Raw genomic sequence first — 15,166 nt, forward strand, 5'->3', positions numbered from 1 at the left:
CCAGAGGAGAGAGGGCGGACCGTGCACCAGGAAGGCGGGGCGGGACGGCAGAGCGTCGAGGGCCGCCCAGACACCCCGTGGAGGGGCGGTCTCCCGGGGGGAGGGCAGCATGCTGGCCTCGCCGAGCTGTTTTATTCACGGGCCTCATTTCATCCTGCCCCTGTGGATGCCACAGGCTCGGCTCCTCTGTGCTGGTCCCCAGAGAGATGCGCTCGGACCTCGCCTCGCAAAACCACCTTCCTGGTGGGGAAGCAATTAGCCGGCCTCAGCCCTTGGCTTGCAGCCCTGGGGCCTCCGAGCCTGAGTTCCGGCAGATAAACGGGTGAGGTAATCTGCCCAGAGCCCAATTACAGTTGGAAGGGCAGCTACAGCGGGCAGACCACGTGGCCAGAAGGGCCATAGAAGGTTTCTGGTGTTTCTGTGCTCACAGCTCTCGTAGTCTGGAGTGGACGGAGAGCCAGACTCTCACAGGGCCCTGTGGCCTGGGCCTGGGTCTGGCCGGCGGCCAGTGGCCCCGTGAGACCGGCCATGTGACCGGGGAGATGGCTCACCACACAGCTTTCCGCGAGCGCTGGGAATCGATCTGTCTGTCCAACTATCAATGCGGAATCGCCCGAGAACGGCAAACCTTGCGGCACGTTCCAATTTCCTATTGTCGAGGCAGAGCACACTCGGTCACCCAGGCATATGGGATCCGCGAGCCGCCGGCGCTCAGACCAGCTCCGCAGCCTGTCGCCCGCAGCGCCCCCTGCCCCATCCCGTCACTGCCCTGCGGAGCTTTCCATACGCAGAACCGCTCAGCCGGAGCTTGGCGCGTCCACCCCTCCCGCTCCGCGCTGTCCGTGGTTGCCCTGCACCGGCGCTGTGGTTCGGGGTAGCAGCCCCACCGAGTCTGGTCACTTTGAACACTGAACTATTCCTCTGTCCGGGGGCTCCCTCTGGGCCTCTGTTTGATTTGTCACATCCTGATGTGCCCGCAGCTTCGAGGCGCGCATTACTTTAATCTGTAAAGAGAGAGCTGGCTGCAAAAGCAGAGTCAGGGGTGGTGCGATCCTACACCCGAGGATGTACACCCCGGCACGGGGTGATCCTCAAGGACCACTGCAGTCAGCAGCCACAGCGCGACAGACGCCAAAATCACACGGTAAAGAGTAACCGCTGGGGGGCAACTCAGGACAGAAGGTGCAATCACAAACAGACCCGCTTGCTCCAAAAGAAGGCAGGGCGGGGGGGCGGGAGCAGAGGACAGCGGACTGCAGCCCAAGACTGGCGTGGGGGTTCTCACAGCCAGGACCGCACCACCAGCAGACGATATGGCCTGGGTCTCATCCCGCAACCACCCCCCGCCCGCCCCCGTGCCCGGGCTTTGTCTGTCTGGGACCCCCCCGTGGTGAGCTCTGCTCTCCCCCCGGTCGGCTCCAGCCTGCAGCACCGACCCAGCCTCCTCTGAACTGCCCCCATCAGTCCCTTGTAACACGTCTCTCAGCTTGGGTGGGTCTGAAGAGCTCTCACCACTGGAGTGAGATTATGCATTTTCAGCAAGAATGGCACAGAAATGCTGCTGGGTGTGTCTCGGCCCGTGGCTTCGGGGGTAAGGACACTCACTGCTTATTACGGATGATATTTGCCTTTGTCCCGTAGGGAGGGTGGCTTCTGCTTGCTCCTCCACTGTAAAATTACTATTTTTCTTATATATTTTATTTATTTATTTGTCAGAGAGACAGAGAGAGGGCACAAGCAGGGGGAGCAGCAGGCAGAGGGAGAAGCAGACTCCCCACGGAGCAGGGAGCCCGATGCGGGACTCGATCCCAGGACCCTGAGATCACGACCTGAGCTGAAGGCAGATGTTTCACTGACTGAATCCCCCAGGCGTCCCTCTACTGTAAAATTATTATTTTTCCCTTTGTGGCTAATAAATATATGGAGGAAGATACTCTAGTGCTACGGATACCTGATAAAGACACAAGTGAGAGGAAGGAATTGCACATCCACGCTGACGTAATCGCAAGGAGGCTGCCGCGGCCAAGCTAGCATCAGACAAAACTGAGATCAAAGCAAACTCTCTGGGGGTAAAGAGGGTTATCTCGTAAGGTAAAGGGCCAATTTATAAAGAAGACATATTAATCTGAATAAAGGACTTCAAAATACAGGAAGCAAAAGCTGATAGAATTGCCAGGAGTAGCAGACAAGTCTATAGTCCAGTCAGAGACAACGACACCCTCTCTCAGTAATTAATAGAGCAACAAGAAGATCAGCAATAATGTAAAATTCTAGACTCACACTATCAGCAGTCCCGATCTCGTCAGTGCCTCTAGAACAGTCCATGGAGCAACCGTACAACACATTTAAGTACACATACAACAATTATTCACACAGGTCACTTTGTGGGCCATGAAATGAGTTCGTAAGTTTAAAAGGACCCAAAGCATACAGAGTATGTTCTCTGACAAGGAATTTAAATTAATCATCAAAACCAGGAAAAGCTCTGGAAAATCCCCAAATATCTGGAAAGAACACAAAACACTTCTAAACCCATGACTTGAAAAAGAAATCAAAAGGTAAATTAGAAAGCATTGCAAACTTGATGAATTTCATCAAGCATGTCTGGGATGCAGTTAAAGCAGGACCTGGAGGGAAAGTTATAGCACAAAAATGCCTGTTCGAGAGAAGGAAAGTGTCAAACCAGTGAGCTCAGCTTTTACCTTAAGAAAACAAAACAATGAGGAGAAAGTTAAACCCAAAGTAAGCGGAAGATCAGTTGGGTCATAAAAAAAGAAAGGCAATTAGGAAATCAGTGGAATTAAAAACTGGCTCTTTGATAATGTGAGTAAAACTGGTAGACTTCGATGGCGACTCATCGTAGCAGAAGAAAGGACGTGCAGTTTACCCACATCGGGAATGAGCCGACATCACTCCCCATGCCATATTGAAAACATAAGTGGCAGACATTATGGACAACTTTATACTGATAAATTCAACAACTTAAATGAAACGGACAATTTATTTTTGATTTATTGAAGTTCAATTCACTAACACACAGTGTATTGTTAGTCTCAGAGGGGGAGGTCAGGGATTCACCAGCTGCACGCGACACTCAGTGTTCGTCCCGTCACGTGCCCTCCTGAATGCCCGTCCCCCAGTTCCATCCCCCACCCCCAGCAGCCCTCAGTTCATTTCATATGATTAAGTCTCTTAGGGTTTGTCTCGCTCTCTGATTTCATCCTGTTTATGGTTCCCTCCCTTCCCCTATGCTCCTCGGCTTTGTTTTTTTTAATGCTGTGAACGAATGATAACATGATAATTTTCTTTCTCTGATTTACTTATTTCACTCGGCATAATGCCCTCCAGTTCCATCTGGATTGTTGCAAATGTCAAGATTTCATCCTTTCTGATGGCTGAGAAACATTCCAGTGTGTGTGTGTGTGTGTGTGTGTGTGTGTACATACACAGTCTGGCTCTTGTGGACTTTGCTGCTATAAACATTTGGGTGCACGTGCCCCTTCAGATCACTACATTTGTATCTTTAGGGTAAAAACCCAGTAGTGCAATTGCTGGGTCGCAGCACAGCTCTATTTGTAACTTTCCGAGGACCCTCCACACTGTTTCCCAGAGTGGCCGCACCAGCTTGCATTCCCACCAGCAGTGCACAAGGTCTCCCCTTCTCCGCATCCTCACCAACACCGGTTATTTCCAGACTTGTTAATTGTAGCCATTCTGAGCGGTGTGAGGTGGGATCTCATTGTGGTTTTGATTTGTATTTCCCTAATGCCAAGTGAAGTGGAGCACTTTTTCATGTGTCTGTTGACCATTTGTATGTCTTCTTTGGAGAAAATTCTATTCATGTATTCTGCTGATTTCTTCACTGGATTACTGGTCTTGAGTTTGATGACTTCTTTATAGCTCTTGGACACTAGCCCTTTAACTGATACGTCGTTTGCAAATATCTTCTCCCACTCTGTTGGTTGTCTTTGGCTTTGTCAACTGTTTCCTTTGCTGTGCAGAAGCTTTTTATCTTGATGAATCCCCAATAGTTCATTTTTGCCTTTGCTTCCCTTGCCTTTGAAGGCATGTCCAGCAAGAAGTTGCTGCGGCTGAGGTCACAGAGGTTGCTGCCTGTGTTCTCCTCTAGGATTTTGATAGATTTCTGTCTCATATTTAGGTCTTTCATCCATTTTGAGCTTATTTTTGTGTGTGGTGTAGGAAAATGTTATTTCATTCTTCTGTATGTGTCTGTCCAATTTTCCCAACATCATTTGTTGAGAGACTTTTTCCCATTGGCTATTCTTTCCTATTTTGTCTAAGATTAGTTGATCATAGAATGGAGGGTCCATTTCTGGGTTCTCTATTCTGTTCCATTGATCTATGTGGAAACAGACAATTCCTTGAGAGAGATGAACTATCAACATTCAGTCAAGGAAAAAATATAACCTCAGTAGCTCTATGTCTTTAAACGATGTAACAACATATAAAAATGATGACACAGCATAACCAAGTGGGATTTATTCCAAGGACACAAGGTTAATTTAAAACTTGCCAATCAGTTAATATAATCTTCCATAAGGATATACTGATTTTCAAAAAGTTCTCAATGGGTGAAAAGACATTTGACAAAATCCAAAACACTTCCTGATTAAAAAAAACTCTCAGCAAACTAGAAATAGAAGACATCAACCTTAAAAATAAAACGACCAGCTATTTTACTAGCAAACGGAGTGTATTCAGGAATAGCAGAGGAATCGCAGTCTGGAGTGAGGCAAATTAAGGTGAGCCACAGGAAGTTCCAAAGAGACAAAGGGAAGGTCAGTGCTTACTTGGTTTCAGGAGAAAGTTGAGAAGGGCTGTTTTGAAGAGTTTATTGGAGAAAACAAGAGTTCACGATTGTGGCATTTCCCCATTGGCGATAAGTGGCGGTTAGTTAGTGTGTCATTGCTAGGGCAGGGAGCGGTCTTCCTTCCTTTTTTTTTAAGAGCAGGAAATTATTAATGCCTATGGGAAAAATGTCCTCCTTCTTCAAGATAACTCTTACCTTCTCCTCCCTGGTGGTGACGCAGATTGCAAGGCGCGGGACGTGCGTGAGAGTGCTTCTTTGGGGCTTCCTGACTCCATTTTCAAGAGGTTTCCTCTATTTTCACAAGGAAATGTCCTCTTACTGATAAGAACAGCTACCAAAAAAAAAAAAAAAAATCTACCACTAACATTATTTTTAAAAGACTGGACGCTCTCCAAGTTTGGGATGAACAAGGAGATATGCTCTTAGTCTTCCCAGTCAGTACTGAGCCACAGGCCAAAGAAATTAGATAGAGATTGAAGTAAAAGTCCTCCAGTCTGGGGAAAAAAGAGTACTCTTTTTATTTACAGATAGCATGATTGTATACGCAGAAAACCCTCAGGTATCTATAAAAAAGTTACTAGAACAGATAAGTGATTTTAGCAAAGTTAAGATCAGTATACAAAAATCAATTTTATTTCTATACATTAGCATTTAGCTAGCGGAAACTGAAATAAAGATACCATTAACATAACATGAAATTATGAGAAATAAATATGACGGGAGATGCAAGACCACAAAACAGGGCTGAAAGAAACAAAAGCAGTTCTAAATGAATGGGAAGGTATACCATGTTCATGGACTGAAGGGCTCTGGATTGTCAAGGTATCAACTTTTTCAAACTGATGTAGGGATTCAGTGGGATCCCAAACAAAACGCACCAGGCATTTTTGCTGGAAGCTGACAAGCTGTTCTAACGCTCAGGAGGAAGTGCACAGCATCTAGGATAATGAAAAAGAACTTTATGAAGGAACAAAAAGTGGAGGGTCCCACTGCCTGACTCAAGAACCACAAAGCTACAGCAAGGAAGACCGTTTGGAAAATTGGCATAAAAAGAAGCAGATAGGAGGGCGCACGGGTGGCTCAGTCGACTGAGTGCCTGACTGTTGATTTCTGCTCAGGTCATGGTCTCAGGCTGGGGAGACGGAGGCCCTGGTCCAGCTCCGCGCCCTAGTGGGGGTCTGCATAGGATTCTTTCCCTCCCTCCCCCTCCCTCCCCCCACTCTCTAAATAAATGAATAAAATCCTTTAAACGATAAGCAAACAGACCGATGAAACAGACTGCGTGCGCACATGCAGGACCGGGCATTTTGACAGAGGCACAAAGGCCGCCCAGCAGGGAGGGGTCAGTGCTGGAAGAAACAGCCGGAAAGAGGGTAACCGGAGGCAGAAACGAGTCACCGTGAGCGGGATCTCACGTCGGATCCCAAACCGACCCCAGATGCGTGGTCAGCCCAGACGCGCAGGCACGGACGTTCGCACAGCGCGTCACCGCCGCGTCGCGCCCCCGGGGGCAGGTGCGGACAGCCGGGCGGGGTAAGGAGCGCGAAGCGGGCGGCGACCGGACTCCGGACCTGACCTGCGAGCCGTGGCGCAGTGACCCGCAGTGACCCGCAGGCCGAGTTCGCCTGGTGCGGGGCGGCGGGGAAGGGGCCCCGGCCGGCGGCTGACTGCGGTGCCGGCCTTCGGGCGCGCGGATGTCGGACGCGGCCACCGTCAGCCGGGCTTTGGGGTCACCACACCACGTGGCTCCCTGGAACCCCGAAGACGGCTCCGGCCCCGCTGAAACGCGAGACGCCCGCTCACTGCCGCCCCGCAGCCCAGGTCCGCGGCCGGACGCAGCTCTGCGAAGGCCCAACCGCACCCACCAGCCGGGGCCGGGCAGGGGGCAGTGGACCGCGGGAGGTTCTGCCCCCAGACCCCAGCGGGAGCCGCACGGGCAGGGGCGGGGTCTGCGGTCTCACGGCCCGCCCCCATCCCCGCCCCCATCCCCGCCCCCAGCCCCTGTGATCTCCACCCCCGTCCCACCCCGCTCGCGTCCCACAGACCCCACACTTCACCCCGGCCCCGCCCCAGGCCCGGCCCCGCCCCAGGCCCGGCCCCGCCCCAGGCCCGGCCCCTGGTCTTCCTGCACCGTTCTGGCCACGCCCACCCCAGACCCCGCCCAATTCCCCCCTCCACCGCCTCAGGCCCCGCCCCATCTTGCCTCACAGCTCCTCCTCAAGCCCCGCCCAGTCCCAGATTCCGCCTCAAGCCCCGCCCAGCCTCTCCGCTGCCTCAGACCCCGCCTCCAGGCCCCGTCCAGTCCCGCCTCATAGCGCCGCCTCAAGCCCCACCCAGCCCTCGCAGCCCCGCCCCCGCCCCCGGGCCCCGCCCCCGCCCCGCGGAGCCGCAGGCGGGGCCGCGTGTGTTCGAGCGGCCGCCGCGGTGGGCTCAGGCCCGGGGTCGCCTCCGCGCCGGGGTGTGGCTCCGGGTCGGGCTTCGAGTGCCGGGAGCCCCGCGCACTCCCCGCGCCGGGAGCGGCCTCCAGACGCGACCGCGCAGGTAAAGCTCCCGCCGCGCCCGCCCGCCGCCCGGGGTCGCGGGGTCGCGGGGTCTCGGGTCTGGGGTCTCGGCCCCGCCCTGCAGGCCCCGCGCGCGGCCCCGCCACTCCACGCCCCAGCGCGGCCGCGCGCCACGGCTTGGCTTTTCTCCCTTCCCTTCCTGCTCCCGCACAACCGAGAGGCTGGGCGCCGCCCCCGGCCGCGTGCTCGCCCCCGCGGGTGACAAAGAAGGGCTCCGGGTGCGGGCGGCCTCGCGCGGGGTGCCGGGGCGGGGCACGCGCTGGTCCCCGACAGCCGCCGCCCCGGCCACCGCCGCCCGCCCGGCCCCGAGCGCGCCCCGCGGGTTTGCGGGTCCCGCTGCCCGCACCCCGGAGAACCCTGCGGCCTCTCTTCCCGTTTCCAGCCGCGGGGGTTCGAGCGGCGGCCCCTGGCCCGGCTAGCCGGCCCCTGCTCGCCTAGGCGTGCCCTGGGTGTGTCCGAGTTCCTGGACCCAGCCAGCGGTCAGCGCGACCGACCCTTGCTCTTCTGGGTGGCCTTGGGAATCTCTGGAAATAAGTTAGAGACACCCAACCCGCTGGTCAGACGCCTGAGGGTGCCCGTGACATCTCCCCCCAAAGTCAGAGAGTGCCCTGGGGCTCCCTGTGGACCGCGGCCCGCAGCGCTGATGGCCGCTCTCTTTTAGACGCGGAGAACTCGGCTGTCCCTCGTGCCGAAGGAGGGAGTGTTGATGTCTGCGCCACGGTCACCTGCACAGCGGCGGCTGCAGGCGTCAGGGAGAACGCAGGTCTGCGGCCCCCGAGGGAGGGGACTGCCCTCTGTCCCCAGGTGTGGTCAGCATGGGCCCCGTGGGCAAGCAGAACCCCTCATCTCTGCCGGTCCCCACGGGAGGGTCCTGCCTCATCCTCTTCTTCTGCCTGCGCCTGGGCGCGTCCTGCCCGCAGAGCTGCCAGTGCCCTGAGCACGCCGGGGCCCTGGCGGTCCACTGCAGCGCGAGGGGCCTGCAGGAGATCCCCAAGGACATCCCCACCAACGCTGTGCTTCTGAAGCTTGATGCCAACCAGCTCAGCCACATCCCTAACGGGGCCTTCCAGCACCTGCACCAGCTGAGGGAGCTGGACTTGTCCCAGAACATCATCGAGACCATCAGCCCCGCCGCCTTCTCGGGCCTGGCCGGGGGCCTGCGGCTGCTGGACCTGTCCCGTAACCGCATCCGCAGGATTCCCAAGGACGCCCTGGGCAAGCTCAGCGCCAAGGTCCGCCTTTCCCACAACCCCCTGCACTGCGAGTGTGCGTTGCAGGAGGCCCTGTGGGAGCTCAAGCTGGACCCTGAGTCCGTGGACGAGATCGCCTGCCACACGGCCGCGCAGGAGGAGTTCGTGGGGAAGCCGCTGATCCAGGCTCTGGACTCCGGGGTCAGCTTCTGCGGCACCCACCACAAGACCACGGACGTGGCCATGCTGGTCACCATGTTCGGCTGGTTCACCATGGTGATCACCTACGTCGTGTACTACGTGCGCCAGAACCAGGAGGATGCCAGGCGGCACCTGGAGTACCTGAAGTCCCTGCCCAGCGCCCCCGTGTCCAAGGACCCCACCGGCCCTGTGCCCTAGTGCCCGCTGGACAAAGCAGAGCAGCACCTACCTGTCCCGTGTCACTTCCGTAGCAGGTGACGGCTGACCCGCGCTCTTTGGACCCCGAGCGGTGGGTCCTCACAGCCCCCTCCCCCCCACAGAGCCCTCGCCTGCGTTGCACTGAAGTTACTGCGCCCCCCATCAAGCCCAAAACATGACCATCGGGCCCTTGCATGGGCCAGGAAGCCAGAGCTTGGAGAAGCGGTGTTGCCCACAGCCACAGTCAGGCAGTGACCCCGTAGGGACTTGAAACCAGGTCGTCTGTCAATGACATTCCATGTCCCTTGCTCTCTGCCGGCCTCATCCGTGTGGCGCCTGGAGGGTGTGAGTTGCACTCCCAGAAGCAAGGCTCCGGTCTACGCGCGTGAGGTCAGCCCGCAGACGGCAGGGTGTAGACTTCTCTGCGGAAGGCAGAACTGACTTAGCTTGTCCCCCGGGTAGTACTACCGGAACGCATGTGACCGCAGAACTCTTTCCAGAGCAAAGTAGCAGACACCAGGTTTCTCTCGAGAGGTAAGTGCAAAGTGTAGTTCAAACTAACCTTTGAACAATTTGTTTATTCTCAGAGTGTTGCCAAGAGGAACACGTGTGCCAAGATTCCAGCCCGGGGAGAGGGGGCTCCCAAACCAAGAAAACCGCAGATAGAGACCTGGGAAGGGTCCAGAGTGGATCTCCAGGGGGCAGGGGGCGGGGGGCCGTGTGTCCCTGCCCCAAGTGCCACCACTGTCTGCGCCTGGTCTGGGGGGAGGCCTGTCGTCCTGGGTCTGGAGGCTGCCTCGCCCCTCTACTCACGGACTCTGAAAGCTGCTTCTTCTCCAGGACAGGAGGACAGCTGTTCGGCGTGTCCGGGCCGGTCAGCGGGACGTTGCCTTTCCTCCAGCAACGGGAAGTCTCTGCCTAGCTCCCGGCCCGCCTCCCCGCCTCCATCCGTCTTCACCTCGGCCCCCCCGGAACCGCAGAGCTAACTCACACTCCCTCAGCCGTGCCCCTTGTCGTTCAGGGTACACGTTACCTGCACTTACGTAACGCGAGCCGTCTTTCTAGTTTTATTTTTTGATGTCTTTTGTAAGAGTACTTATTTTTAAATTGCTTCAGGTATGTGGGGGGAGCGCGAATAGGGAGGGATTGCCTGAACTGAAGGTGCGCAGGTTCCAAGCCTCGGGAAGCTGATGCTTAGAAGGAATTACAGCAGAGGGTGGTTTGCACCTGGAGGGCGTCCCGTGACCTCAAGTGGGCCTTGAACGCAGATCCCACCGTGCCACGATTCGGAGATCCAGACCGCACAGCTGACGCCTAGAGGCCCATCCACACAAGGTCCTGATTTTTCCAGTGATGCCCCCCAATACCTCCCACAGGCTAGCAGCCTGCTTCTGCGCCCACCGCCCAAGCCGGGGGTGCGGGGATGGAAGGCGGGGCCTTAGCTCTGGGGCGGGGGCACCTGTCCTCCTGCCCGGAAGCTCACCATTTCCTCTTACGCCGGAATCAGCCCAGAGCCTGGGTTCCCCCCAATGCAGGCTCTTCGTGGTGGATGGGTGTATGGGGAGTGTGGGGTGACGCTGCCCCTTTCCGAGGACCCCGGACACGCCAGGGCTGCCGGGCCCTCCTGGCCCTTCTGGGATCACCCTTCACGGGGACGCATCCCAGAGTGGACACCTCCTTCCAGGAAACCCCCCCAGGTCCCTAAACTCCAGGACCACGGAGCTCCTTCCTGGTCATGGAGCTCACAGCCCTGGTTCCGGGGGGCCCTCTGCTCTCCCCTTTCCCCCTCCCTTTCTCTCCCCTTGAGGGACGCCTCAGGACGACACCCCAGCTGGGCCCAGCCCCTTCCTTGCTGCCCCGTGTGGGCGCATATCCCTGGATGCCCCCATGGGCCCCACAGCAGACTCAGCCTGCACCCCGGCCCTGAAATCTGTAGAGACTGGTGGGGGGGTGGGGGCGGTCAACCTGGCCTCATGGACAGAATCAGTGTTGACGGTGTCAGGTATGGGACAAAGAGGGTTCCTGTCCGTCGGGGTGGGGGCTCACAGCCCTATGGGACATGGGTGGCCCCTGACTCTCACTGTGATCTGAATGGGGACTCTCAGAGCACTTTATACAGAGACACAGCCTGGGCTGCTGAGCGCCCTGGCCACGGGAGGTAACGCTTCACAGGTCAGGGGTCAGGGCAGGGTGACTTTGGGGCTCCCCATGGGGCAGAGAGCTGGAACAGCCACCCCTGCTTGGGGGGTGACAGGACCTCCCTTCCTTCCCATGGGGGTCGGTGGTGGCACTCTGGCTTCGAGGGAGACCTCAGGGCCAGCGTGGGGAAGAGGGCCAGGGAGGGGCTGGTAGAACCCGGTGGGGGCCTGGTCGCCCAGCCCAGCTGGTCTGGTTGGGCTGCTCCCTCGGTCCCCAGTCTCTCCACTGGTGCTCCTGGTATCAAGAGTCCCACCCCAGACCCTGACCCTGACCCTGACCCTGACCCTAGGAGGGTGCCTCCTGGCACCCCAGCCTCCCTCCTCTTCGGGTTTTGGGGTCACTCCCACGGGTGGCCCAGTGTAAGGGATGGGCCATCCTGGCACTCAGGGGCTCTCCGTGCTGGGTGGGGGGGCGGCTCCCAGCTCTGCTCCTGAAGCCCTTCCCAGGCCACTCCCGGGAACTGCTTGCGGGCTGTAGGAGGCAGGACTAGGGGCGCTGGCCCCTGTGGACATGGAACAGCTTCCCTTGTTCACCCTGCCCTACAGCCTGGGACCCAGGGGCCACCTCCCCCCGCGGGGCCACCCGTCCCCAGCTTGGCCTGTAGCGGGGCAGGGGGGACAGTTTTAAAGTGGATGTGAGTTTGAGGAAGTCTGGCCTGCATGTGTTTCCTAATGGACAGCGGCTGCGGGTAGGAGACGAGGGAGTCCGGTGGTTAAAGGGAGGGTCAGCCACAGGCGCAGCCCAGGGGTGGCTAGCATTCCCACGAGGGTCTAAGGCCTGTGTGCAGGGGGGCTGGAGTGGGGCTGGGCCGAACTGCAGAGCTCTGCCCAGGGCCAGGAGAAGGCCATCTGCAAAGTCAAGCCAGGGTGCGAGGTGCGCTCTCCTGAGAGTTCTGAGCAGCACAGCGGGGCCCTGGCCACAGGCACTGGGAGCCCCTTGGTGGGCCGTGCACCGGCCCTGCCTGCCTGGCTGGCTGGTTGGCTCCCCGGCTCTGGCAGTGCGCTCCGCACGACGCATGATCCTGGACGGGTCCCCTGGGGAGGAGGCGGGGCTGCTCGGGCAGTCCCCGGCAGAGATGGACCGTCCTGGAGTGGTGGGAGCTCCCAGCGCAAGCAGGAGCCTGGCGTGGTTTCTGGAGCCATCTTCCCGGAAGCTGGGTCTCAGGTCTGACCCACTGTCCTCCCCCTGCCCCTGAACTCTCAGTAAACCTCGCTGTGCTTAAGTCCTCTGGAGTGGATTCTATTATCGGCTCCCCCGGGGCCCGCCCAGCCCAGACCCCCTCCACCCACCCCAGCTTCACGGCCACCTTGCCACCTAGCCGAGTGGCCACACCTGTCAGACCCGGGAGCCCACACGTGCAGGAGTCTGTCGGCAGGCGGCCGCGGTGGGCGCTGGGGCCGGCTCCTACGGGCTCGAACCAGTCCTGGCAGCCAGGAGGTAAACCTGGGGGAGGAGGGCCGCCGCTTGACATCGTGACGGCCATCGGCAGCCAGACCCCCCTCGCCGGCCCCAGGACACTGAGCCAGGGCGCCGTGCTCCGCTGCTGGCGGAGGGCTTTCGTCCAGCCGCTCCCGGGCTGGTGCGAGGGTCACCTGAGGTCACCGCAGTGGGTGGTAAATCTGTGTCCCCAACGGCCTGTCCCACCCCAGGTCCTGCCTGTGCCCGTCCACCTTCTGGGCTGCTCAGACCAGGTCTTGTGTGTTCTGTGCGCTACCTCCTGCTTCCTGCGCTGGCCCTGCCCCGCAGCTCCTGGTGGGGTGACGGGGGTGTCTCTCTGCCACCTGCAGGACCCCCCACTTTCACAGTGTCACCCGGTCCTGCCGTTCTTGAAGAGGTCCCCCGGTGCAGGAAGCAGCGCTCTCTCCTGGTCAGTGCGGTTCTGCCTGCGGGAACGGTGCCTTTTTTTTTTTTTTTTCATGTAGAAACTCTTTTTTTTTTTTTTTTTTTTTTTTGTAGTTTTACCTTTTCTAGAAGTTTCATGTAAGTGGAATCCGTTGAACACAAACTGTTACTGCACCGAGAAATTACCGTGGCTCTCCAATGCCATTGAACAGCCACACGTGCCCTACCGTCTCTAAATTTTGGGGTTGGTTTGGGTCGGCGCTCCATCAAGGACAGACCGCACACCTGCCTGGCATGGCCGCTGGGCTTGTGGCGTGGAAAGGCTCCTCCCCGATCCGTCCTCGCTTCCCTGCAGTGCTGTGGTCGTCCCGTGACCCGCCCCCACCGTCTGCGTTTTGCTGCGTGTCCTGTGGTGGCGTTAGGTTTGTTCCTCCGTCCCTGTTCCTGGGAACCTGGTGGTTCGGTTTGCTTTTCCTAGCAAGGCCGCGCTGTGGGTGGTGCTGTGCCCTCCGCGAGGGTGTGGGGTTAGCAGCCTCGCACGGTCAACGCCGAGGGTTGCTACGTGCCTGGGGCCACTGCCCACGGATTCTCCGCTCTGTGGCCCCTTCCCCATATGTCAGCCGCAGCAGCCTCACACACGGGTTCTCCGGTGGCCGCGTCATGTGGCAATGGCATGGCGAATGTGTGGTTCTTTATCAGTTTTCAAAACAAAGAGTTGGTTCCTCTGAAAATGACCAGTAATTTTGAAAGCGTCATTATGCAAGAGTTTCAACACACAGACTGTGTTTCAAACCGCTTGGCTTCCTTTCCTGGGTGAAGCTCGAATCAGCCGCCGGGCAGCAGGGGGACCCTCCCCGTGTGGGCCGAGTCTGGTGGGCTGCCCCCAGCTGGGACCGCGTGTTCTTGCCCCGCACATTCCCCGCCCCCCAACCCTGGGCTCAGCCGCTGCTCTGGTCCTTTCTGTGTGGTGACATCGCTAGACCCCTGTGCCCAGGGGGCCCTTGTGCCCAGGCCCGTCTGGCGGACCGAGCTGTTTGAGAGAAAAGTCAGCCTTGGGTTCAGGTGGATGCTTCCAGTTCAAGCCCAGGCTGCAAGGTCGCCCTCACTGCCTGACCCCTGTGCCCCGACCCAGGCACCGGGCACCCAGCGAGCCTGCTCTGCCTTCCCCACCTCTCCCTAACTCATGCAGCCACGGAGACGTCCGTGTCCCCATCCCAGGAGCCTGCGAGGATGGAAGACAGGGCCAGGGACTGAGGAGAGCTGGAGGAAACGCAGGCGCCTCGGGACGCCGGGGAGGGGACGGAGCAGATCCTCTCCTGGAGCCTCCGGAAGGAACCAGTCCTGCCCACGGTGTTTAGCCCCGTGGAGCCCGTCGGGGCGTCTGGTCTCCAGAACTGCCTTGTCTAGGAGAGTAGGTGTGTGGCACTTTGTAGAGCAGACTCAGGGGACAGGCACAGACCTCACTTTGAGAGTGGCCGGCGTGGCCGGAGCAGATGGCCGCCCGTGCCCAGTGGCCGCCCTACTCACCATCTCCACCTCTGAGCTCTCGGAGCCAGTGTGCCCTTCAGCCCGTGGCCAGGTGACCCCGGGAGCTCATGTCCCCTGTTGGCCTCACTCCCTTTCCAGAGGAAGGGCCCCCAGGGAGCAGGCGGGGCCACAGCGTCGGGTGCAGCAGGGCGGCCCCACAGACACCACACACGCTTTCAAGCGTGTGCCCCACGTTCTCACGCACAGCCCTACACCCCCACGGGCACGCACTCACACTCACCACACACACGCGCCAGGCGAGCATACTCCCCACATGGTCGCACACACGCAGTCTCGCGGGGTCACGCACCCCTCACTCTCACACACACCCCTCCAGCAGGTGCACCCCACCCCCACTGCCTTGGGCACCCAGGCTGGAGAGGGAGAGCCTTGCCCCCATCTAACCTGGGGCATCTGGGCAGATGCTGGGGGCTTGGTGAGTCGGGCTGGGAGTGGGGCGGGGGGCAGGGCAGGTACAGGAGCAGGGACGGGGGTTTGACCCCACTTTGGGGCAGGCCTGGGGGCAGGAGCTGAGGACCAGAGTCAGGAGGGTGCCCAGCCCTGCAGGAAGTGGGTATGCAGCAGCCCTCAGGCCCCAGCACGAGGCTGCCTGCCAG

The 15,166-nt window shown here is 58.8% G+C and overlaps 1 protein-coding gene and 1 long non-coding RNA gene across 3 annotated transcripts; one reads left to right on the forward strand and one right to left on the reverse strand.

Moving 5' to 3' along the window:
* Positions 1-2,998: 2,998 nt before the first annotated feature.
* Positions 2,999-9,096, reverse strand: LOC131825451 (uncharacterized). 2 transcript variants are annotated; one of them, XR_009351262.1, is made up of 4 exons: positions 6,265-6,753; positions 5,619-5,769; positions 4,812-5,162; positions 2,999-4,360 (listed from the first exon to the last, which is right to left on the reverse strand). It is a non-coding gene; the product is annotated as an uncharacterized LOC131825451 (long non-coding RNA). The 2 variants fall into 2 exon arrangements; XR_009351263.1 differs by lacking the exons at positions 2,999-4,360; positions 6,265-6,753 and adding an exon at positions 9,013-9,096 and having other exon boundaries at positions 4,574-5,162.
* Positions 7,197-12,402, forward strand: LRRC3 (leucine rich repeat containing 3). Its single transcript, XM_059164908.1, has 3 exons — positions 7,197-7,372; positions 8,054-9,515; positions 9,822-12,402. Exon 2 carries the CDS (start codon positions 8,208-8,210, stop codon positions 8,979-8,981), a length of 774 nt encoding a protein of 257 aa, XP_059020891.1. The 5' UTR covers positions 7,197-7,372; positions 8,054-8,207; the 3' UTR covers positions 8,982-9,515; positions 9,822-12,402.
* The last annotated feature ends 2,764 nt before the right edge of the window (positions 12,403-15,166 follow it).

The sequence above is a fragment of the Mustela lutreola genome, chromosome 2 (assembly GCF_030435805.1).
Source record: "Mustela lutreola isolate mMusLut2 chromosome 2, mMusLut2.pri, whole genome shotgun sequence".
NCBI lineage: Eukaryota > Metazoa > Chordata > Mammalia > Carnivora > Mustelidae > Mustela > Mustela lutreola.

Excerpts from the sequence above, each read along its gene's own strand:
- LRRC3 (XM_059164908.1), top strand. The coding sequence starts at position 8,208 with ATGGGCCCCGTGGGCAAGCAGAACCCCTCATCTCTGCCGGTCCCCACG.